Raw genomic sequence first — 25,925 nt, 5'->3', positions numbered from 1 at the left:
CATGCATTTTTAAAAACGTATAGAAGAACTAAATATTATAAGAAATACATGTCAATTTAATAAACTTAGTTAAATAAAATTTCTCACATGCATATGTATATGTGACAAAACCGTATGGTATATATATATAGGTGACATTTTCCACAATTGACCTAGAGCTTGTTTTGAATGATTTCGCTTGCCTTATCAATTGGAAAGGCGTTTGGGATCATCTCTTTGTGAATGTGTGGCGTAATTTTAGCTCTTATTAACGTGGTTGCTGCTTCTTAGCCGCAACCAATTGTTCTATTCTCGTTATGCAGGAGCCGGACCGTGTATAGGGTGAAAATGAAAAGCGAGAACAGAGAATTCGTCGAAGCAAATAAATGAGAGGATTTCAAAGTAACCCAATTTTATTCCTCCCAAAGAGTCTATATATGTTGAATAAAAAATGCCTTCAATTTTTCCAATAAATTTGTGTAGATTTGACATCAAAGAACGTAGCTTTGTGTTTTAACCCACTTAGATACTGAGGAACGGGATCCAGTTAAAAAGAATGCTTGGATTCCAAATGAGAGATGATGCCCACAAGAACTGGATTGTTCATTCTTAAACTCAGCAGCAAAATTAAGCAAAGAAAAAGCTTTGAACTAAGTTTGGGTGGGGTGCGCCAGGCCCGTGCAGTAGTGCAACGCATGGGCGACGCTCGAAGGCCCCAGTAGCAAGCTACTGTGGTGGGCCTTCCCCCTCAAGAAATTAATTTAATATCGTGTGACCCGATGGGCCACATATCAGATATTAAACTGATAAGAACAGATACTACACTTGATCTTAGCCAAAAGGCCGAGAAAGGTATGCTTTGTTCAATGTCTCCGTTTTTCTTTTATAGCCAAAGTTCACTTCCAGCTTCTCTTTATTCTTTCGGTGTGGGACTAAAAGCTTCCGGGCATCGTTTTCAAAGACCAACATGTACACGTCTTGGGCATCAAACCATTTGGTTTCGAGGCATTCCCAAGTCCTAGCAAGCCTTTGCGAAGGATCTCTTGCTTTCATTGGCTGTGCTGCCTTCTAGGCTATTCAGATACATGATGTCTGTTGAGTGTTTTTTTATTATTATTTGCAGGTCAAGACGAAGTTGGGACAAAATGTTGGACATGAGTAATGATATAAGGAAAATTTATGTCTTTTTTGAGTCTTGACACTATCCAATTAACAAACCATAACTCTTATTCCTATAATAATGGGGTACAACATCCACGGATCATTATGGGTGAAACCATAATTTCCCATTCAAGAGACAAAACTTGAACGAGGAGTCGAGCTTAATTTTGATAGAGACCAAAAATTTAGTTTTTAAGCAAAAAGAAAAAAAGAAAAAAAAATACATATATATTTAAGTTATGGACATGTGTCTTTCGGCATGTGAGGAACACATGTTATTTAAATAGCATGTGCTTCTTCCTTACCTTTTTAATAGCATTATTAAAAAAAAAAATATGTGATTGTCACATGTTTAAAAGATATATGTCATTTTTATATGTGGGTTGTAGAAAATTTTCTACAAACCGATTTGTAGGAAATTTTTATTCTTAAGTTAATAAACATTTTATGAAACAACAATTGAAAACCAAGGGAGCTATAGCCCACCTTGCTCCTCTATATGTAGTTTTGTCCCTGCCAATACAGTTCATTTTTGTTGAACCACACTGAACATGACTGTTGGTACAGTTTCCTATTGATGATGTGTCAATTGCAGGATAGTCTTTCTAGCAGTGAGGGCCCGAAGAAGTCAGTTGAATCAGTGGATTTGGATCTGCAAAACAGAGAAAGACCCGTCTAGGGTTGGCCGACGATGCCTCCTCTGATGGTTAAGTTAGTTGTTGTTTTGAGAGAGAGAGATAGAGAGAGAGATGAAAAAATAGAATTAATGCTCGTGGCCAAATTAGGTGTTAACCATTTATGATTTCAAAGACTAACATTAGCAGCGGCGCGAGACGCTGTTGTTCTCTCTGTACCCAAACACAATTGGACTGGTTGATATCACGTATAATAAATGAGCATGGCTTGTCATAAATGAGGAGTTCTTCCTCTCCGAGCATCCCCCAAGTATCTTGGTCGGATATCTAAGTGTCTGACCGTTACTCGTTTAGATCCTCAATACTATTGGGCCTCATAAAGGGATTTTTTAGCCTATCCAACCCCATTAGTTAATGGGCTTATGACCTGTCTTGAACTGTTCATTTTACAATGCCGATCCATCTCCAAGGCCTAATCTAATAATTTGAAGTATAATTCTCCAACAATGACTATAGCAACGTTCTAAAAGAACAATTAATAGCTAGTTATCATGCACATTTTCATATGGATATATTTTTCTTCCAAATTAGATTTGTAACACCCTAGTCCCATATTGGGAAGAGATGAATAGTTCACATAGAGTAAGTAGTTATATAGATATTCATGGGTGCCAAGTCCCACATTATCTAGTTACTAGGTGAAACTGGACTTTATAATGGATTCTAAGGAAGCTTCAAATTGATTAGTCCTTTTGGGGTGATAGCGCAGACGTAGCTAGCGCTTTTCCTTGGGTCGTTATAGGATTATAGGGGAAAAAAAAAAAAAAAAATCATAATAGCTATCATGCATATTTTATATGGGCAAAGTTTTCCTCCGAGCTGGATTGAAAAAAAAAAATAATAATAAAAAAAGTTCTCAAACCCTATCTATTAAAATAACATGTGTTCATAGAGTATATGATTCTCAAATGTATTTTCAATAAAGCATGTGATTTCACATAAATTTTTAAAAATATATGTAAAAATTAAATGTGTTACAATAATACATATTAATTTAATATACTTAGTAAAAGAAAGGGATAACTTCACAAAAGGGTATCGAATTATCGGCCGTTTTTAAAAAAAGTAATGATTCTTATACAACTCTTACACAATTTTTGCACAACTCTAATTATTATTATTATTTTTTTTTTTTATGACTAACCATTGAATTTGTTTTCCTACATGTCGGCCATGAATATTCAATATTGAATTTGTTTTCCTACATGTCGGCCATGAATATTCAATGGTCGATCTTAAAAAAAAGTTGTTAAAGTTGTGTAAGAGTTGTGCAAGAAACATTACTCTTTGAAAAAATGACACTGAACTTCCAAAAGTCTCAAATTAGGGTATTCAAGTTTCCAAACGTCTCAAGAAAGGGTAATACCTTAGGATTTGCTGTTAAATTATGTCAAAATACCTCTTATTTTTTTAGGAAAAAGAAAATTTACTAAGATTTAGGTGTTGATCAGAATTTAACGAAATTTGTAAAAATACTTATGCCTAAATCTTTGAAAAAAAAAATTAAATATTTTTAAAAAAATAAACACAGGAGTATTTTGAAAATTTTAGCTGGACTTAATAGCAAATTCTAACGGATTCCACTTTATTGAGACGTTTGAAAATTCAGTATCATTTTTTTTAAAATAACTGATAATTTGATACCCTTATGTGAAGTTATCCCTAAAATAAAAATTTCTGATCAACATATTTAGAAAGGAAAAGTGGATCATTTTAATACCAAGGTGGCCAGTGGTCATAATGTTTATTTATGAATAAAAATAATAATTTGTTGTAGGGTTGTAGCAGTACCATTTTAAAATTATCAGTGGGCACAATACAAGGGTCTACCATTAATTTATGCATAAAATTTGCGTGATTTGGTGAGAGTACCGACGGCTTCACGTCGTACACAATTAACTTCTTCAATAAGGCCATAATTGTGGTCCTGGTTCTTTTAATGGGCGTGCCGTTCAGAGCAAGGGTGACGTATATATTGTTATGTGCGGGTGCATGCTTCTTTGAGATTCCAAAGTGTTGGGGGGCATATATATATATATATATATATATATACAGGGGCGGAGCCAGGGGGGGTCGAGAGGGGGCACATGCCCCCCCTCAACCTCCAAAAATATTTCTTACCCATGGTAGAAAAACCTCTAGATGCCTTGTTTGCCCACTCTCAAACTGCAAATCAGGGACAATCGAAATCCAGTCACCAAACTTCAGGGGCAAACGATTTTCTGCCACAGTTTCAGTATTTCAGGATTTTAGGTTTAGGTATTGTCGTTGGACTGTATGTGAAAATGGGGAAGAAGAAGATGAACAGGACGGTGCCCTTTAAACACACCGTTTAAATAAATGTGTGTCGTGGGACTTTTTGTGGAGTGGGCTTCTTTCAAGTACCGTTTACTTCTTTCATTTGAGGTGTTGGTGGGTTTAGGAAAAAACAAAACAGCAGCGGGCCAGTGGGTTTGGTTGAGATTGAGAGACCAAATTTCAAAACTTTTCAAAAGTCCAACCCTTTAAACTCCTTTAACAACTTAAAAAATTATTTTTTATTCAAAACGTATAAACGTCAGTAGTCCAATTCTTTTTTATTCTAAGTGTTTAATAATTCAAATCAATTGCTTTTTGAATTTCACATTTCTTAAAAATTTTCAAGTATGTAATCAAAATTTAATTTTGATTGAGATTTTAAATTTAGATTTCTCAATTAAATTAATTATATATATATATATATATATATATATATATATATATATATATATATATATATATATATATATATATATATATATATATAATTTTGCTTACAAATTTTAATTTTATGAAATATATAATTGTAATTACCTGAAATTATGAAGAACAATAATAATTTTATTATGCTCCAATCAAATTCTAAATGAGCTCGTGCTGAGGTAGATTTAACAAATATACAAACATATCTTTGCTTAAGAATTTTTTTTTTAATACCATCCTCGTGATAAAGACTAAATTTGAATGACATATCTACAAAAAAAAAAAAAAAAAAAAAAAAAAAAAAAAAGGCTAGGCGTGACAGAATAAATTGTATGTTACATTTATATGTTTTGAACAATAATTGAATTTTTTTAGTTATATTTTTTTAATATTTTTAATCAATTTTTGTTTAAATTTAGTTTTTTTATTCATAAAAATATATAAAAATAAAAAATAAAAATCTTGACCCCCCTAAACCAAAATCCTGGCTCCGCCACTGTATATATATATATATATATATATATATATATACCTACTTATATATACAACTTTTCACCACTTTGTCTATGTGGTAAAGTAGTCCCTCACCTTAATTTATTTTTAAAAAATAAAAAAACTCAAAAAGTAGTGGGGAATCACCTTTCCACATAGGTAAGGTGGTAAAAAGTTGTATATTTTGGTGGCATTGAGTCATTATTCTATTTATTTTGCCCACAGGAATACATAATAAAGACCGATTTGAAATTAGTAATGTAAAAAACACCACAGCATATATGAATTTTTTTCAACGGTTTATTTATTTTTTATTTTTTTATGCTAAAAAAAGAATGAAATTAAATCTTTAACTATTAAAAAAAGGATAGAAATTGTTTGTAGAAAATTTTAAAATTTTTAATTTGTTAATTTGTTAAAATTTTTGTTTGTTTTTAAAACATTAACAAACGGTCCAAACACAAAACGATTTTCATATTTATGTTACATAAAAACACATTTCCAAAAAAAAATAATAATAAAATAAAATTATCCAGAACAGTTAAACAAACGTATTCAATCTTCTTTCGTGTCTGTTAGACAACATTCAAAGGTTTGACCGTTTGAGCGTGCCCATGGATACGACAAGAAAACAAAAAAAAAAAGACTAAAATAAAGATGGGTTGATAAAAAGTATGATATAAGAACCACAAGAAAATTAATGGTCTAAAGTAATGTTTTTAAATCAGCCAAAAAGATTATACAAGATCCACAAGAAAAGTAATGTTTTTTAATCAGCCAATAAGATAATACAAGATCGACACGAAAATTGATGGTCTAAAGTTATGTTTTTTAGTCGAGTAATGTTTCTTACACAATTTTTGTACAACTTTTACACAACTCTAACAACTTTCTTTTAAAATTAGCCATTGAATATCTAGGACCCACATGTTGGAAAACAAATCCAATGGTTGATCATAACAAAAAGTAGTTAGAGTTGTGCAAAAGTTGTGTGAGAGTTGTGTAAGAAACATTACTCTTTTTAGTCGGCGAAAAAGACGGTGCAAGACAAGAACCAAAAGAAAGGGACAAAGAACCAAAAGAAAGGGTCAAATACAATTCACTCCTTAAAATTGTTGGTCATTTTTAATTTGGCTACCAAAGTTTAAAAAATTGCAATGTACCCCCTAAAGTTACAAAAAATTTCAATTCAGGCACTCCGTCTGGTTTGACCGTCAAACTAGACGGAATTTTGACCACTCCAAAACGACGTCGTTTTGGTGAGGGCAAAACAACGTTTTAGGGGGTGAATTCAAATTTTTAAAAACTTTGTGGGGTAAATAACAAATTTTTAAAAATAATTGTTTACAATTCTTTTTTCTTTCTTTTTTTTTTTAAAAAAAAAAACCTTCAACCACCCACAGCCAATGGGGGTGGCCGCGCACCACCCCTAGTGGTAGCCGGCCGCGGCCACCCCCAGAGGTTGCCAGGGGTGGCGCGCGGCCACTCCCTGGTGCCGAAGGTGGCCTTCGGGCCACTCCTAGAACCCATCTACGGGTGGCCTTCGGCCCCTGAGGGAGGCCTCGGCCACCCCCAGAGGTTGGTGGGGGTGGCGCGCGGCCACTCCCTGGTGCTGGGGGAAGGCCACCCCTAGAACCCATCTACGGGTGGCTCGAAGGCCACCCCCAGTGGCTGGGGGTGGCCAGGCTACGCCTTAGCATTTTCCTTCTTCTATTTTTAAAAAAATAAATATCTTTGTTTTATTTATTTTTATTAGATTTTATAATTTTTTATTTTTAATAGACACGTGTCAGCTAGCTTTCTATTGGGTGTACACAAAAGGGCAAAACGATGTTGTTTTAAAGTGGTCAAAATTTCGTTCGGCTTGACAGTCAAACCAGACAGAGTGCTTGAATTGAAATTTTTTGAAACTTTGAGGAGGTATATTGCAATTTTTTAAACTTTGGTAGCCAAATTGAAAATAGCCGACAACTTCAGGAGGGTGAATTGTATTTAACCCCAAAAGAAAATAGGAGCGGCTATACTCACACTCAAAATTTCACACCCATTTTTTACACCCTGATCTGGTATTACAACGTCAGTTTTTTTTTTTTTTTCAAAGAAAGACACCCTTGAATGGCTGAATTCAAAAAAACAAAAACCCTTAAATAGCCCATCCTGAACCACTCAACGACTCGTTCCCCGGCCAATAGGCTGAAATCCGGCTGGGATTCGGCCGTTCTGACTGGGGAACAACCAGATCCAGGCCGATTGGTCGGGATCCGGCCTTTCTGGCCAAGAACGACCAAATCTCGGCCAGCCAGCCAGGATCCGGCCTTTCTGGCCGAGGTGAGGCCGGCCAAAACAGCCGGCCAGGTCCCATTGTCCAGTACTCTCTCCATCTCTCCCAATCGTCCGTATCCTGAGATGCAATCGATGGCCGTCCAGATTCCGTCGTCCTGAGCTTCAGTCGTCGGCACAAGAGAGAAGAAGAGAGAGAACTTTTTTTTTAAAAAAAATATTCAAAGAGAGAGAGAAAATGTTTTGTTTTAAATGAAAAAAAAAAAAAAAAAAACTGACGTGGAAATGCCAGATCATGGTGTAAAAAATGGCTGTGTGATTTTGAATGTGAGTGTAGCATTTTCCAAAGAAAATTGATGGTCTAAAGTAATGTTTTCTTTCTTTCTCTTTTTTTGTCTATGTTCAATTTGTTTTGCCGTAAAATGTTTTTCAAAAAATATTTTTAGCATTTTTGGTGTTTGGTGGGGGCGAAAATAATGGTCAACGGAAATCATTTTCAGTTTGACTATAAAAATATCTTTAATTTTTGGAAAATAAAAATCTTAAATCGTTTCTTAAATTTAAATTCTTCATTCTTGCACGTACGTTTGCGGGAATCCGCTATCGTTGAGTATTAGAGTTTGTTGGTAGTATGATTGTACAGCCGAAGATCTCTAAATTTCGGTATCCGATTGTCGGAATCTGGCGGCACTAGCCAGATTCCAAAAAACCAGTATCTGGTTCGTTGGAATCCAGCGACAGCAGCCGGACATCGCCAGATTCTAGCGATGGTTGCCGGATCTTATTTTAGGTCGTTGATAATTTTTTGTACGAGTCAAACGCTGTAAAATATTTTTAAAAAATTAATTTCGTTAAAAACATTTTATGATCGAAACATTTTATGTTGAAACCAACGGAGGAGGATGAAGTAATGTTTTGCAAGGAAAAGTAACCTGAACCTAACGTGTTGGTACGGTTGGATCGATAGTCTCAAATGTCCCAAATGTCTTCAACCGTTGTTGTCTTGGATCATAATTAGTAATACAATAGCAATAAGGCCGTGTTATTTGATAAAAATTTTGTCCTTATTTCGAAATAAATAATTAATACAAATTTTAAACTAAGAATATTTATAAAAGAACAAAAACAGTTTTCAAATTTATGTTATATTAGAATATTTTTTCGAACAAAAAACACCAATAAAACACATTAACGTTAACGTACTGTAAGAATATATCAAACGTACCTATTATATTCATGTAAAACATGCATCCACATTTTCTTTTTTTACTTTCAATTGTCATGTGGAAGTCAAATATATTGGGAAATATATGCTTTTTATTGTAAAAAATATTGCATTATACGCATATCAAAGTACTTAGGCCTCGTTTGGTTCGTAGAATGGGTATTTCATTAGGAAAATGAATAGTTATTACTAGGAATAAGGAAGATTGAAATGGAATAATTATTCCAATTGCTTAGTTTGGTGACAACACATATACCACAATTGGAATTGACCTAAAATTACTAAAAAAATCTACATAATTTCTTATTTTTTATAAAAAAAACTCAAGTCTTTTAAAAAAAAAAAAAAATACTGACCTTAGATTTGTGGGTGGCCACTTACCCACAGATTTGATCTAAATTCTTTGATCTTTTTTTAAAAAAAACTTTTTAATTTTTTTTTTAAAAAATATAATTTAGTCCCTCAAACTACCATCATTTCTCATGATGGCCCACTAAACTACCAAGGCTTGCACTCGGCCCCCTAAACTATCAAAACCTTTGAAAATGCTCATTTTGGTGAAATGTCCCTATAATACTGTTGGACCACAAAGGGTGCAAACCCAAGTGTTGGTTTTCGCAAGTAATAAATCACGGTAAGTCCAAGGTCGATCAACAAGGAATGATTAGACACGAGAGAATAATTTTTACTATTTTACATAAAAGAAAAAAAAAATAGGAATTTTGCTTTTGGTTTCCACTCGAAAGTGGAGCAGATGAATATAATTTAAATTAAAAAGTAAACTATACAACTAAAATAAATAAATTCGATTTTGAAGATGATATTAGAAAAGACTAGGGTTTCAAGGATCCACCTAGTATTTTATTATATATTCATGAGACATCAAAAAATATAAAATAGATTAAACATGGGTTGATTGAGTATTTAATTTCAAAAACATGAATCAATAAATTAAGCATTCAATATATTTTCGAATCATAACAAATCAAACAAAGTAAGCATTTAATATAAATAAAAATCATAAGGAATCAAAATAAACTTGTCCCATTAAATTACTCTCAAATAAAAAATCAACCCCACAATTAAATCATTCATATATGAAGAACAAACAACATGGTCTCAAGAATACATAATAAAAATACTAGGCTTCACCTCTAACCCTAGCTAGAGGTTTAGCCACTCGTGGTTATGAAAATAAATTCCATAATCAAAGTACTAAACATAAATTAAAAACAAAGAAAATAAAATTCCAACTTGGCGTCTCTATGCTCTTCTGTGCTCCTTCGCTCATCCCCCTTTTCGGAAGAACAAAGCATGGTATTTAAAGAGCTTGCAAGGTCTTTTTGGTACTTTTGTGGTGGTCTAGCTAAGGAAAGAATCACATCTTGCATTAATTGCACAGCAGCCCCAAGGATGGAAATAAATCATATCGTGAATTCATGTGTCTTGGTAAAAATTATGGAAAGAAATCATGACATGCCAATCTGATTTGTGCTCCACACGTCCATCACCAGGAGTATATGGAAAGAAAATCAACTTGTGCATGAAAGACATTTGCTTTGGAAAGAAAATCTGCATAATATGGTCCCCTACTCATACATATCCTTTGAAATTCCAATACAAGGAGGAAAAAGACTCTATATCCGCACAGATTTGGCTATTTTATTGTGGGGCAATTTGGACATAGTAAAAGTCCGAAATATGAAAAACCTATTTCTGACTTATTTGTTTCATTTTTCATTAGCTTTCCAAGGCCACCAAATTCAACGCAATCCGATTCTTGAGCCGAAAGTTATGATGAAAATAAAGTGACATGCTCAATCTGGATTCTTTCCATAAATAAAGGATTTTGTCACTTCATTAAAATCTTGGAATTTGAAGGATTTTCTTCCAAAACCTTTTTGCCAATAACGTGTAGAGCTGCCCATTATGGAGGGAGATATGTGCTTGATTTGGTCCCCACAAGTCTAGAGATAAAATTGATTTGGACCTTCCTTGCATCTTTATGTCAATTCCACAAAAATAACGACATTATTTCTCAAAGACCTGCGAAACACTAAAATACCAAAACTGATAAAAAGTATTAGAAAATAACAAAACTAAGGGTTTAACAAATATAAATTAAGGGGCACAATTATACACTATTTTGTACTCATCAAATACCCTGCCACGTGTCATTTTTCAATTAAAAAAATAATAATTATTTTTTTTAAAAAAAATAAAAACTAAAAAAACTTTTTTTTTTTTTTTTTTTTTAAAAAAAATATATATATTTCGATCGAGTGGAGGACGTACTGCTTCTTTCCAGCATCGTCGTTCGGGATGATGCATGCCTGTAGCTCAGCGAACTTGTCCCCGCCTCTCCGAACACTAACATGGATAATTTACTTTCCTTCGATGTTTATGATATTGATCTTTTGAAGGTTATGAATGATTCAAATCTGAATTTTATTTTGTTACAAACGACGAACAAGTCTCGTTGTGGAAGACCTTGATCGGTTTCTGACAAATAAATAAACGGCCGTGAGCTTGTTCATTAATGGTCATATCCATTTTCCTCTCTGTGATTTTTTTACATTCAAAACGTTGGCCAATAGCTACCTAGGGTTCAATGATCACAAGTTTTTTTCTCAAGTGGAGGATATTTTCCAGAGTAGGGCGAGTTTGAGCTCAGCCGAAATCAGCGAGCTGATGATTGCGAATCGAAACTCGCCAAGCCGGCCTATAAAATCGGTCATCACGGCGTTGCAAACGGATAGTGACGGAAGGGGTGTCAATAAGATCGAGTCGCGGTTGGGAAATAACGCCACCCCATACACACATTTTTATTTTTTATTTTTAAAAAAACATAAAAATAAGAAATAAGAAATAAGAAATAAAATTTTAGTTTATTTATTTATTTAATTTAATTAAAAAATAACACGTAGTATGGGTATTATGGGGATATTTCGTCAAAAGAAGCATTTTTCAAAGGTTTTGGTAATTTGGGGGGCTAGAGTGCAAGCATTGGTAATTTGGAGGGCCATCTAGAGAAATAGTAGTAGTTTGAAGGGCTAAATTGTATTTTTTCCTTTTTTTATTTATTTATTAAATGTTGTTTATTTTCTCAGAAATAGCTATTCATCTTCATAAAAGAATAATTATTCCAATGGAATAGCTATTCCAAGGAATAAGTTTCTACCAAATAAAAAAATTAATAATTATTCCAATAGAATAGTCATTATATTTAATGACTTATTTCGCGAACAAAATGAGACGTTAGTTTAAATTTAATGTTATTACTCCAATCACTAAAGCTGGTTTAATTTCTAAGGAAAAGTTACATGAAGTACATAAAGTGCAAAGAAAAGTTATGAGAACATAATTAAAGTGTTAATTAACTTTCTCATTTGATCTTACTATACGTACACGATGAGACTATTCGGTTGAAAGTTGAAACATATATACACGATGAAAAGTTTCTGGATTGATAGTCTCAACTCATTATTGTTTTTCATCGTATATAATGAATAATACTATACATAAAAATAGGGGGTAAAAATAAAAAATTTAAGGGTAAATTTTATTTATTTATTTATTCAACCTTGGGCCTCGGTAGCTCTTCCCCTGGTTGCGGCTTTTTGGCCAAATCACAGAGGGAACAACCCATTTTTAACCATGAGTTATACTTAAAGTTTGTATCAATTACATATATGAAAATGTGTCTTTTTAACTTTCCATTTTCATATGGAAATCAAACTATCAAAATATGCCCCATGCGGCTAGGACTATACAGGCGGACAGTTATTAACCATTAATAACCACTAACCATCATTAACGGTTGATTGTCTACTCTTATATATAATATATATAATTAATATAGCTAAACGACCTTGTTTTGGTACAGGGTTTCATACAAAAAAACCAAAAATAGGTAAAAAAAAGGCTCATATTTGATAGGCGGTTACCGTGGTGCGTTTTGGGCTTAAATAAATCGCTCACCAACAGTTACTCAAGTATGCTAAATGCCTAAGGCTATGTGGTTAGTAATTAAATACAATAACCGCCATGTCTTATACAACCATACATGCGGCAAATGTACATACTAATTATCGCTTAAAACCTATATAATAATAATAATAATAATAATAATAATAATAATAAATCAAAAGTAAAAGAAGTTTTTAGAAGGTGAGGGGGGCATTTGACCCCCCTCGACCCCCCCTCCCTCTGCCCCTATCTCCAACAGCCTCATGAACAATAATCTAAGCACACATATATGTCTACATTGATTGCTTCCTTAGCGACATCTGTAAAATTATTGTAGTGTGTGATATGAGCCCCTTTTCCCTTTAAAATTTCACTCTCCATTGTTTTGTAAAGCAACTATTACAGTTCATAGTTTTCATCAAAGTTGTTTATGTAGAGTGTCATAACCGTTTTTGTAAGTCACACATTTTAGAAATGGTTTAATCACAGTAGTAAAAACAAACTTTAATTTCCTTTGCATTATTTTTTTCTACACACATAACTTCATACCCCATAATACGAAGCAATAAAACAATTTATATCATGTATATAATAATGTAAACAACAATTATTCAAACATAAACAATATACACTAGAGATAGATGCGTATATTATTTTTAATTGTTTACCCTGCATAAGTCAGAATCATAAGTGTTTAACTCTCGCTCATTATAGAATTCATAATTAATAAGAGTTTAACTCCACACATGCAATATATTATATTTCCTTGATTTATTACAATCCACTTATATATATATATATATATATATATATATATATATATATATATATATATATTTCCTTCGATTTATGTGGTCCACTTTGCTTGCATAAGATTTGATGTTGCTTCTTGCTGCTGTGGACCAAACTAAAAAGGTGCTCCTTAAAGCTTCCGTCGTCTTGTCTTTATAATTTGGTGAGCTTTGCTTGTTTCTGTTCATGGATGGCTTTTGTTATTCACCATCCAAATCAGATCCCATCCATGTTGAAAATTTGGTACAAGGCGTGAATAACCCATATTGAATATTTGGTAGAAGACATTAGATAAATTGAAAAATAAAAAAGCCATATATATATATAAAGAGTAAAGAATCCAGTTAAAAAAATAAAAGAAAGTAAAAGTCACTTTTTAATCATCCTCAACTTTTAAGCTTTTGTCGTAACTCGTTAATTATTGGCTAATGAATCAATGAGCTTGTTTGACAAGTTACATAACAGAACAACATAAAATTGTTATTGTTTACGTAATTTTTTTTTTTTCTTCATTTTTTTATATTTTTTACCACCAATCAATATCAAAATATTTTTACTTTTTATATCACATCAATAATTTTTTATTATTATTCAAATAAAAATATTCACTACAATATAAAACTTTTTTACTTTTTTATACAAATTCTTTTTATTTTATATCACGTCATCATTTTTTACTAATTTTAAAACTAACAACCCACTATTCATTATGTACATGTCTTTGCCAAACAACTCCAATAATATGCTGGAGTTTATCAACCAATTAGTTACTCGGACTAAACAGAATGGACGGTTAGTACGGCGCACCGTACCGATTCTCTAGAGGGTAACCACTGCACACTTGCCTGTGGTTGTGTATATAAAGAAGTGATCTGTGTATAACAATCGTGTACAATACAAAAAACATATAGCGAGATTTATGTGATAGGTTTCATTCATATTCATATGATTCCACCACGTATTTTGTGTTGTACACAAATGTTGTGTAAGTATATTTTCGCGGGTATATAAGATAACGGCCAGTCCCCGCAGCTCCCTCGCCTTCAAGTCAGGTCTGGTTCCCACCACTGGCTCCCGTTTTCGGTCTCTCTCTCTCTCTTGGAGAACTCTGAGAACCTGTTCTGAGAGATCTGTGGAAAACAATGGAGAATATGCTGAAGGACTTCGAGGTGGAGGCCAAGAACCCGTCGGAAGCGGCTCAGAGGAGATGGAGGAAGGCGGTCACCATAGTGAAGAATCCCCGCCGGAGGTTCCGCATGGTCGCCGATCTCGCCAAGCGCTCCGAGGGCGAGAAGAAGAAGCTCAAAATCCAGGTCACTCAGCTTACATAGATTTTTTTTTAAATTTTTTTTAAAGCTTCTCATTAAACGAAAATTTTCTATCTAGGATTCTAGATTCAGATTCGAATTTGGTAACGTGAGGCTCGGGATATTGCTATGCGTCCTGGTCTGGCTTTTAGGATTTTTTTTCCTTCATTTTCCTCTGTCTTCTCGGCAGACAAACAGAGGACTATGCTCCTTTTTGTGGCTAAGGTAGATGTAGAAAACGCTCAAACAGAGGAAAATAAAAGAATCAACATTCTGAATTTCAAAATATCCAATTTTTCGGTTCTTAGAAAGTAAAAATCCTAACGGAAAGAAATCGGTACTGCCATTTGATCTGAGTTTAACCTAGTGAACTAGTTTTTACTTTTTAATCCCTATTTAGAAATTGGACTTCTCTTTTCTAAGACAAGGTATCAAGGTTTATGCCGAGTAATCTCTCGCCACGAGGCACGAGCAGTTACTGCACCCCACACTCACTGGACAGTTACCGGCGTCCACCTATTTGTTTCTTGTATTTCATATATTTTCCATTGGTTTTCTTCTCGGTTCCAAATAAAAGCTGGGGGGCCTTTTCTTTTGGCACCATGTGCACAAGTCGCTGTGCGGATCCGATTCTTTGACTAATTTCTACAAATAAAAGTATTCGTCGTTCGGCTGAGATTGAGCTTCCTTTACTGCCGGCATGTTCGGCAATGAGACTAGTTGAAACGATTTGATCGTCTTCACGTTGAGCTCTTAGGTGTCGGTATCTCATTGGCGAAAGAGGAATGTTAGGTATCTCAATTTTTTTTTCCAAAAGTTGGTTCCAAAATATGTGTCACAATCTCATGTGATTTATTATTTTAAAAAATGTGCCACAATCTCATAGGATTGTGACACATCATTTGAGAACCAACTTTAAAAAAAAAAAATTAGGACGTCTAGTATTTCTCTGGGCGAAATCCTATCTTTTGCAATGAGATCTGCCTATGGCTCTAGCACGTCAGGATGCCGCCACGTAAGATTGGACCTACCATGCCAGATCTGGATGATAAGGTGGCATATCCAACAGCAATAAACCCTGTTGTGCAAATGAAAAATAATTTTTCTACATTATCTTATATTAAATTTTACGTCAAAATATATAAGACGTAAGATTCATGCATATGAATTTTATATATGTGAATCATATATGCATAAATTTTACAATCAATATGTTTTGAAATACAGTTAACATAGAATAATATGAAGTGGGAATAATAATTTTCTGTGCAAGTCTACGCATGCCCAGCGGTGCTCGAAGCAAATCCTAGCGCGTCCCAAAAAAATTCCTACTTTCTTTCTAGCAGTGCTACGCACTAGCAAAATTTCTGAATTTCATCTGAAAATTACAAAAATGCCATCCATATCTGCTTCTCCCAAGTATTACCCCTTTCTTTCTGGCAATCATTAATGCCTTAATGGGGGCTTCGATCTGAGTGGAAAACTCTAGGCCATAGGTGTTCGATAAACATCAAAGATAAGCGACTTTTGACTCCATCTTCCAACAAGAGGAAACTTCTGGGAACTTTCGCTGCTAGCAAAAGTCATGTGGAGAGGTCAGGAAGAATTGCTAAAACGACAGAAATGACGCGTGACTTATACGGAAAAGGACAATCACATCACATGGAATGAATTGAGGGATATTTGAGTGTGGGTGACTATATAGAGGCCCGATGCTCTTTTTTCTTTTTCTTTTTTTATTTTTATTTTTGGGACCAGATCCCTTGCCCATTTGCTCTTTTGTATGAGAGCATCGTTGGCTCTCATGCTCCCCCCCCCCCCCCCCCCCCCCCCCATAGTGTTTGCCCCACACCACCATTTTTTGTCTTCACAATATCCATCCATTTGCCATCTTGCACACGGTATCCGATGCTTGGGTCCATTTGTTTCCATTTGTTTATTAACGTTGCTCTTTATAGAAACTGTTTTAGCAGTAGTTGGTGGTCTGCCGAGCCTGATATATAATATGATTCATTATAATAATCATGACACAGACGCGGTCTTGGTCATTGTTAGGCTTTAGTTAAACTATATGATTAGTTATTAGGTCTTTAATTAAACTATATCACGTTAGTTACCAGTATGATGTTGAGTCCCTTTTTTAATGTACAACAAAGAAATAGAGCTTAACTTCTCCTCTTTCTTTATATAGCTTATCTAGTTATCTTGATGATTTAATTATTCTTGTTAATCGTACTCAATAGGGAAATATCAAGTTCATAATTAGATTATACCATTTGTGGAACACTTCTCAAAATTTTCAAATGTGGCTGCAACACAGGATATCGAATATTATGTTTAATGAATCATGGCATTTGCTTGAGCCTTCAGGCCAGCTGGGACAGAACTTGTAGAATAGGATGTTCTCTATTTCATTTGAAATATTTAATATTTATTTTATGGTAAGGATTTAATGTACCAACTTTAAATTCTGACCATAAAATAAAATGCATAGTATTAATTTCATTTGAAATAGAAAGAATATAATTCCTTGTATTGTAGCCGAAATAAAGCTCTTGTATAATTTCCCTTTAAAGTCAAAATACGATATTATCTACTAGTAATTAAAAAAATTATGACAGAGTACTACTAAAAAAATGAAGCAAAAAAAAAGTCAAATAACTAAATTAAGAGATGTTTGATGGATCGCATTATTGGTTTAGGATGTGTTTGGCATTGTGATTTTGTAGATAAAATGTGTGATTTTAAACCAAATCGTAGAAAATGAATTGTTTAGAATTCCGTTTTTTTAAAAATTGCGATTTATAAACGCATGTTACATTTTTGTAAACACACAATTTTAAAAGCTAAAACTATGATTTTGCTAAACGATTAACTGCGTTTTTAAAAATCATATTTTCAAATCACACATTTTAAAATCACACTTATTAAAATTACAAACCCAAACGAACCCTTTGTTTTGGTCTAAATTGAACCTGAAATAGAATCAGATTAATTTTGAATGGACGTTATTAGTCCTTAGTCAATATAGAACTAGTTTGGATAAATATGCAGTTTGTCTAACTTCAACTTAAAATATGTTCCAATTTATTTCCAGCATTTGTATTATATATATATATATATATATATATATATATATATATATATATATATATATATATATATATATATATTTTTTTTTTTTTTAAAAAAAACTTCACTTACCCTCTGAAGTATCACTGGTTTTGCAATCATAATCTCAAATTATTAAAATTTGCAATATCAGTATTCCAAGTTTCAACCCCTTTTAATTTTATTAATCCGTTTTAGAATTTTCTGTTAAATCCTAAGGGAGGATACCCAAATGATCAAAACACCCCCATTAAAAGAGAAGTCAAAATTTGCCTCCTTGGTTACCCACAGCCACCCATGCCGGTAGGTCACCCTAGTCGTGAGCGGAATGATTTTATTTATTTATATATAATTTTTGATTTGTTAATTAAGGGTAAATTTGTTATTTTTATAAATTTTACGGAGTATAAGAGATATTTCACGTGTTTGCTATTTGATTTAATCGTAACAGTAGAAGTGAAATTAAAAGGGGCTGAAACTTGGAATATCATCATTGTAAATTTTGATATTTCGAGGTTACGATTGCAAAACATACTTCAAGAATAAGTGAAGTTTTCCTTCTTTTTTATTTTTATTTATTTTTTTTAAGTAATATATGCTATAATTTGGTTTTAACAGACATGGATATATTTGCAAATCTAACAATCAAACTTAATATTTTAATGGAAAAGATTAAAAATAAAGACACAATTCTAAAGACCCAAAACATATCAATTACATAAGTTGGTAATTAGAAAACCAAAAAAATAAAAATAAAACACACCCACACACATACATGATTATCTATATCTATAAAATGAAATACACTGTCTTTGTTCGCATATCCAATTTGCATTTGTCCGCCTCAATTTCAAACTCATGATATATATTTTAAAAGAGAAATGTATGGTTTTATTCCTTTTTACATATCTTTTGTCCATCTCCGTATATTATTGAGGCATAGTTCCAAAACGTGCCAAACACTCCCGAGTAGGGCTATAAATGAATAGAGCCGCTTATGAATAAGATTGGGCTCGGCTTGGATGAGCTTGGCTCGAGATTGATTCATTTATTAAATGAATAGAGCTTGAACAAAAATTTAGGCTTATTTATTAAATGAGCCGAACTCGTATAAACTCGGCTCAGCTCGTATTACTTAATTTTATTATTTTTAATTTTGTAATGAGAACATGTTAAGTATTTTAAAAGATAAAATGGAATTCTCTACGTAATGTAATAAATATAACTTGAATTATTATAATTGTGGGTCTTGATATAGATATATGTGTATTTGTATGTAGAGTAATGTTTCTTGCACAACTTTTACACAACTCTAACAACCTTTTTTTAAGATCAACCATTGAATATTTAAGGCCCACATGTAGGAAAACAAATCCAATGGTTGATCATAAAAAAAAAAGTAGTTAGAGTTATGCAAAAGTTGTGTGAGAGTTGTGTAAGAAACATTACTCATAGTCTCATATGTATATATATGTGTGGGTGTAATGTATATCTACATGAATAATGATTCAATGCCACCTAAATATACAACTTTTCACCACCTTGCTTATGTGGCAAGGTGGTCCCCCACAACTTTTTGAGTTTTTTTATTTTTTAAAAATAAATTAAAGTGGGGGACCACCTTGCCACATAGACAAGGTGGTGAAAAGTTGTATATTTAGGTGGTAGTGAATCATTATTCATATCTACATACTATAAGATAAACATACAAAATCTAGATTAGATTGTTTAAGGTTCAAATTAATCTATCTAATTACTCAAATAATAATCTCAATAATAATTAAATAACTAATAATTAGTATGAATTTACAAAAATTAAATAAATAAATAAACAATCGCAACATTTACTTTATATGCAAAATGAATAAGTTAATTGAGTAGCTCGTGAACAAGTTCGAGCTTATTCAAAAAATAAATGAACAAAGCTTGTACATGTTATCTAGCTCGGTGATAAATTCGAGCTGAGCTCTTGTTCGAACAAAAAAATTAAACGAACAAAGCTTGAACATTCAATATTCGACTCAGCTCGATTACAACTATACCCTCAAGTAAAGTATCGTTTTTGCTATTGTTAGAATTATTAGTATTAAAAGCCGGCAAGTAGTCTTGTACCTTGTGTTTTGAACAAATTTATGTACCAAAGTTTTAAGAAAATATCTGTTTGTTTTTTCCCCATGTTTTATATGAATTAATCAATCTTGTTAAAGTGATTACTTCAAATTCCTTTTATTCAAGAGCTATTAAAATATTTAAAAGAGAAAAAACAGATTGAGTGAAGTCATCCTTTTGGGATAGGGTGCATGGTCTGACTCTGAATACCAATTGTTTTTTGCCTTTTGGTAGATCCTGGTTTAGAAATTATTTTTTTGGTTTTTTCTTCAATTATGCTAGCCTCCCTACAACCACAGGTATATTCTTTGTGCATATGACTGCCAACTAGTGGAAGAGCAAATGATGTCATTCAAGATTTTTGTTCTCTTAACTTGTTTGCATCGTCTCGTGCGGGTTACATGAGCTGGCAAGTAGGTATGCTACCAGTATTTTTATTCAAGATTTAAATCCGCTGAATGAACTAGAGTTTGGGTCAGGGACAGTTCAAGTGTTTAGGATTTACTCGTAAGTACAATATAATTCTCATGTGATTAGCTCTGCATACGGGGTTTGTCCTCGTTATCAAAAAAACAAAAAAAAAACCTTGTTTGCATCTAGTTATTGGTCGTTTCAGTGGCAAACGTTCCATATCTAATAACATTGTCTTTCTAAAAAAGTCAGAAACATTTCTTGAATGTAATTAGCAAGAAGATGCTTCTTTCACCAAAAATAGAGCTCATCTTAATGTTTTGAAGATTAATTTAAGCCTTTGGTCTTCTAAAATCCGCTGATAACAACCTATGTTAATGTTTAGAATATGATTCGTTTTGATGTCCAAAGACAACATTTAGCTACTTGAATTGCATTACTTTATCACTGTGAAGGTCACTGATGCATTTGGTTGGTGAAGCTCCTAGAACTACAGCGCTTAAGTAACTCTTTTTGCAACTAGACCATAGGATGCTCCATTTTTGCAACTCCATTTTTGTTATGACTTATATTTGATTCTACCATTCCCATTTCTTGTTTTCCCCAGGAAAAGATACGAGTCGCACTTTATGTTCAAAAAGCAGCAATACAGTTCATTGATGGTATGAAATTGTAGTTTTCACTTTAATTCTGAACCAATAGATCTCTTTCATCTGAGCTTTGTATGGTTATTTTATGTTCTTCTGCAGCTGGTGGTCGAGCTGAATACAAGCTATCGGAAGAGGCTAGAGAAGCAGGTTTTAGTATTCACCCAGATGAACTTGCATCAATTGTTCGTGGTCATGATTTTAAGGGCTTGAAAATCTATGGTGGAGTTGAGAGGATTGCGAGGAAAGTCTCTGTCTCACTGAATGAAGGAATCAGTGAAAACGATTTACCCACTAGGCAAAAAATTTATGGATTCAACCAGTATACAGAAAAACCTTCCAGAACTTTTTTGATGTTCATGTGGGATGCATTTCTGGACCTTACACTAATCATGCTTATGGTTTGTGCTTTGGTGTCTCTTGCGGTAGGAATTCCTACTGAAGGGTGGCCAAAAGGCATATATGATGGTTTGGGTATTATTATTAGTATATTCTTGGTAGTCATGGTTACTGCCATCAGTGACTACAGGCAGTCCTTGCAATTCAAGGATTTGGATAGGGAAAAGAAGAAGATTTTTATAAACGTAACTAGAGATGGAAAAAGAAAAAAAGTTTCTATATTTGAATTGGTCGTTGGAGATATAGTTCACTTGTCAATTGGTGATCAAGTTCCAGCAGATGGAATTTATATATCAGGATACAGTTTGTTGATTGATGAATCAAGCTTGTCAGGTGAAAGCGAGCCAGTGAATGTACATGAGGAGAAACCTTTTCTTCTTTCAGGAACTAAGGTGCAAGATGGTTCAGGAAAGATGTTGGTGACAGCAGTTGGAATGAGGACTGAATGGGGAAAGTTGATGGAAACTCTGAACGAGGGGGGAGAAGATGAGACTCCATTGCAGGTGAAGCTAAATGGTGTTGCTACAGTTATTGGTAAAATTGGCTTGACTTTTGCTGTGCTGACATTTTTGGTATTGGTAGGGAGGTATCTATTGGAAAAAGCACTTAACAATGAGTTCTCAGATTGGTCATCAAGTGATGCACTGACGATTCTGAACTACTTTGCTACTGCAGTAACCATTATTGTTGTTGCAGTCCCTGAAGGATTACCATTGGCAGTGACTTTGAGCCTAGCTTTTGCAATGAAAAAATTGATGGAGGAAAGGGCACTTGTGAGGCATCTCTCCGCATGTGAGACAATGGGTTCTGCTAGTTGTATTTGCACGGATAAGACAGGAACATTGACCACAAACCATATGGTGGTTGAAAAAATATGGATCTCTGAAAAAATTATGGAGGTAAAAGGTAATGCGAGTGATGATGTGTTGAAATCGGAAATTTCTGGGAATGTTCTAGGCATCCTATTGCAGGCTATATTTCAAAATACTGGCTCCGAAGTGGTTAAGGATGAAAGTGGAAAGGATACCATTTTGGGAACACCAACAGAATCAGCACTCCTAGAATTTGGCTTGCTTTTGGGGGGCAATTTTGATGCCCAGCGCAGAGAATTTAAGATACTTAAGGTTGAGCCTTTCAATTCAGTGAGGAAGAAGATGTCTGTGCTTGTTGCTCTTCCTGATGGAGGAGTACGTGCATTTTGCAAAGGTGCATCTGAAATGATATTAGGAATGTGTGACAGAGTTGTAGATAGCAATGGAGAATCTGTTCCTCTTCCTGAAGAACAGGAAAAGAATATCGCAGATGTTATAAATGGCTTTGCATCCAAATCTCTGAGGACTCTATGCTTGGCTTTTAGAGATATAGATAACACTTCCAGTGAGAACAACATCCCTGATAATGGTTATACATTGATAGCAGTTGTTGGAATCAAGGATCCTGTGCGCCGTGGGGTTAAGGAAGCAGTTCAAACTTGTTTAGCTGCTGGAATAACTGTTCGTATGGTCACTGGTGACAATATAAATACAGCTAAGGCCATTGCTAGAGAGTGTGGTATACTCACAGAGGATGGAGTGGCCATAGAAGGACCAGAATTTCGCAGCATGTCTCTTGAGCGGATGAAGGAAATTATACCAAGAATTCAGGTTCTTAAATTTTTGCTTTGGCAAGGTTTGACCTTTAACTATGTGTGGTGGTAGATAGTACTTGTGGATCCTAACTGCTTACCGTGGAATACAGGTTATGGCTCGGTCTTTGCCACTGGACAAGCACACCTTGGTAAAACATCTGAGGGGTATGTTTGGTGAGGTTGTTGCAGTTACTGGCGATGGGACCAATGATGCCCCTGCTTTGCATGAGGCAGACATTGGACTTGCAATGGGCATAGCAGGAACAGAGGTTTTTGTCTCTGCCTTTTTTCTTTTTCCCGTCCCTTGTGTGATATTGATGATCCGTACTAGCTTTGCCACATAAGCTTCTTGTCTTTTTAATACTTAAGTCCTAGTTTTTTCTTTCCGCATCATGCTTTCTTATATGAAATGAAGCATTATGAAGATGTATGTGTGCTGGATAGTATCATTCATTAATAATGTCTTAAGTTTTAAGATTTCTTTCCAACTACGTGGATTCAAACTTTTAATGCATAACTCAACTGAAACTGTTTATTTTTCTTTTGATTAGTAGCGTACTTAGAAACATATCACATATGCTTAAACCATTGCATCCAATGGTCCTATGAGAGAAAATCTTAATCAACCAACTTATTAGCCAACAACTCCTTTCTGACTGAGTATCCAGTTTAACAAAACTTACCTCTATGTTGTTACAATATGAAACCTTTTCGTAGTCTGATGATCTCAAACTTCTCCTTTGGATTAGCTTTCACCTTCATTGTTGCTTTACCTTTCGCAGCACACTCTTCTACTTCAGCTTTTGTAGAAACCAACTTATTTATCCATTTCTTACAAAATAGAAACAGAGATATATGCCACTGGTTCTTGGATCAGATGACATCTCCTCCCACTTTAAACTAGGGGTGAACGGCTGAATCACGGGTTCAATCCTATTGGGGGGCAGAGTTGTATTTACTTGTCTAGAAATAGAAACTGAGATATAGTTAGTTTATGTTAATCTGGTTGTGGTGGCAGTTTCAGATGTATGATTTCAAATTTTCAATACTTTTGTTCTCTAATATTTTGAAGCGCCAAGGTCCAGGACAGTAGGATGCATGTGATGATAAATATAAATACGAGTTGCATGTTATATCACGTTTATTGGGGACTTGAGCAAGTTGAGATTCCAGTTGGATATTACTTGACTTTCTCCTTTCAATTAATGCTGAATCAATACTTACTGTTTAGATCTCTGTTCCTAGTCCTTTTGATATTATAAATATCTCTGTCCCACTTCTCATATAAAAAAGGCCATGGAAAACTAAATCATGCACCTTCCCTTCTCTTTTCTAATGGGTTGCGCACTCTCGGAATCTTCTAGTGTCTTTATATCCTCTAAATCCTCACACTAGACTGTAATATGAAAAGTCCACCCCCCCCATCCCCATCCCCACCCAACCTCCTCTCTCTCCTCCCGTATTTCGCGTGGGCTTTTAAACTTCTGGACTTGTATCAATGCTATCTGTTGTTCTGCTTCACACAGTGGTTTGATTTTATTCCATATTTATTTTATTCTTAATCTTCCCTTAATGGTTATAATGTTCAGGTCGCCAAAGAAAATGCTGATGTCATTATATTGGATGACAACTTTGCGACTATTGTAAATGTAGCCAAATGGGGGCGTGCGGTATATATAAACATTCAAAAATTTGTGCAGTTCCAGTTAACTGTTAATGTTGTTGCCCTGGTGCTGAATTTTGTTTCTGCATGTATCTCTGGTATGTTGGATTAGGAAAAACCCATTATATTTATTTTGGGCAATGGCAGATTAATTTTCAATTTTTCACATCACTTTCAGGATCTGCTCCCCTAACGGCTGTCCAGTTGCTTTGGGTAAACATGATTATGGACACTCTTGGGGCGCTGGCATTGGCTACAGAACCTCCAAATGAAGGTCTTTTGAAGAGGCCCCCAGTTGGTAGGGGTGTGAGCTTTATCACCATGGCCATGTGGAGAAATATTATTGGTCAAAGTATATATCAACTTGCTGTCCTTGGAGTTCTCAATTTTGATGGGGAGCGGCTACTAAAACTTAGTGGGTCTGATGCAACTGAGGTTCTCAACACTGTGATATTCAACTCGTTTGTGTTTTGCCAGGTATGCGGTATCAGTCTGTCAGGGGCTACTGTTTTTGAAATATGCATTTTGTGTTTGATAATATACGAGCATGTTGTTTCTCCTTTGGGGGGTTTGTCTTTTGACTCTTTTCAGGTGTTTAATGAGATAAACAGCCGGGATATAGAGAAGATAAACATATTACGAGGAATATTTGACAGCTGGATATTCCTAGGAGTCATGGTTTCCACAGTGATTTTCCAAGTAATCATAGTTGAGTTTCTGGGGACTTTTGCAAGCACTGTGCCACTAAGCTGGCAACTATGGCTACTCTGCGTCCTACTTGGATCGGTTAGCTTGCCGATTGCTGTTATCCTAAAATGCATCCCCGTCGGAAGAGATACAGTTAAGCACCATGATGGTTACGATGCGCTCCCCACAGGCGAAGAACGGGCTTGAGACGGGGAAGGAGGAGATACAGCTTTTGTTTTTCCCTTTTTTGAAGCAACTTCAGAGGTAGGCCAACTGACTGGTAGACGGTAGAATGACATGGATCGTGGATTTTCCTTTCGTAGTGACTGCACTGACCCGTATAAAGATGACCCGATTTGCCTCTTTTTCTCTATACTTGGGGCACATTGCTGGCAGAAGTACCTTTCAGGCTCTCAGCCTAGCCCTTTTCTTGCTAAAAGAAACTCTTAATAAATTCTACGATTTCGCTTCTTATTTTTTTTTTCTTGGACATTATATTTCATTGTGGAATGCTTTTTTTTTTTTTTTTAATGCCTGCGGGACATTAGAATTACAAAAGAAACGTTTCTGATGTTGCACTTGAACATTATTCTTTTATCGTTATTTTATTCATTTTATCTGACATCATGGTATGTTTGGATTCCCAATTA

The 25,925-nt window shown here is 34.3% G+C and overlaps 1 protein-coding gene and 1 non-coding gene across 2 annotated transcripts; one reads left to right on the top strand and one right to left on the bottom strand.

Moving 5' to 3' along the window:
* Positions 1-639: 639 nt before the first annotated feature.
* LOC133874437 (U2 spliceosomal RNA) lies at positions 640-835 on the bottom strand. Its single transcript, XR_009901297.1, has one exon. It is a non-coding gene; the product is annotated as a U2 spliceosomal RNA (small nuclear RNA).
* A 13,364-nt stretch (positions 836-14,199) lies between these two features.
* On the top strand, positions 14,200-25,925 carry LOC133874180 (calcium-transporting ATPase 4, plasma membrane-type-like). The gene is made up of 7 exons (XM_062312029.1): positions 14,200-14,627; positions 20,860-20,914; positions 21,002-22,941; positions 23,036-23,194; positions 24,515-24,686; positions 24,767-25,065; positions 25,180-25,925. The coding sequence occupies exons 1-7, from the start codon at positions 14,457-14,459 to the stop codon at positions 25,480-25,482; spliced, it is 3,099 nt and encodes a 1,032-aa protein (XP_062168013.1). The 5' UTR covers positions 14,200-14,456; the 3' UTR covers positions 25,483-25,925.

Source organism: Alnus glutinosa, chromosome 7, assembly GCF_958979055.1.
Source record: "Alnus glutinosa chromosome 7, dhAlnGlut1.1, whole genome shotgun sequence".
Classification (NCBI taxonomy): domain Eukaryota; kingdom Viridiplantae; phylum Streptophyta; class Magnoliopsida; order Fagales; family Betulaceae; genus Alnus; species Alnus glutinosa.
The sequence above is the reverse complement of the archived record's forward strand: the minus strand, read 5'-3'. Positions and strand labels throughout refer to the sequence as shown.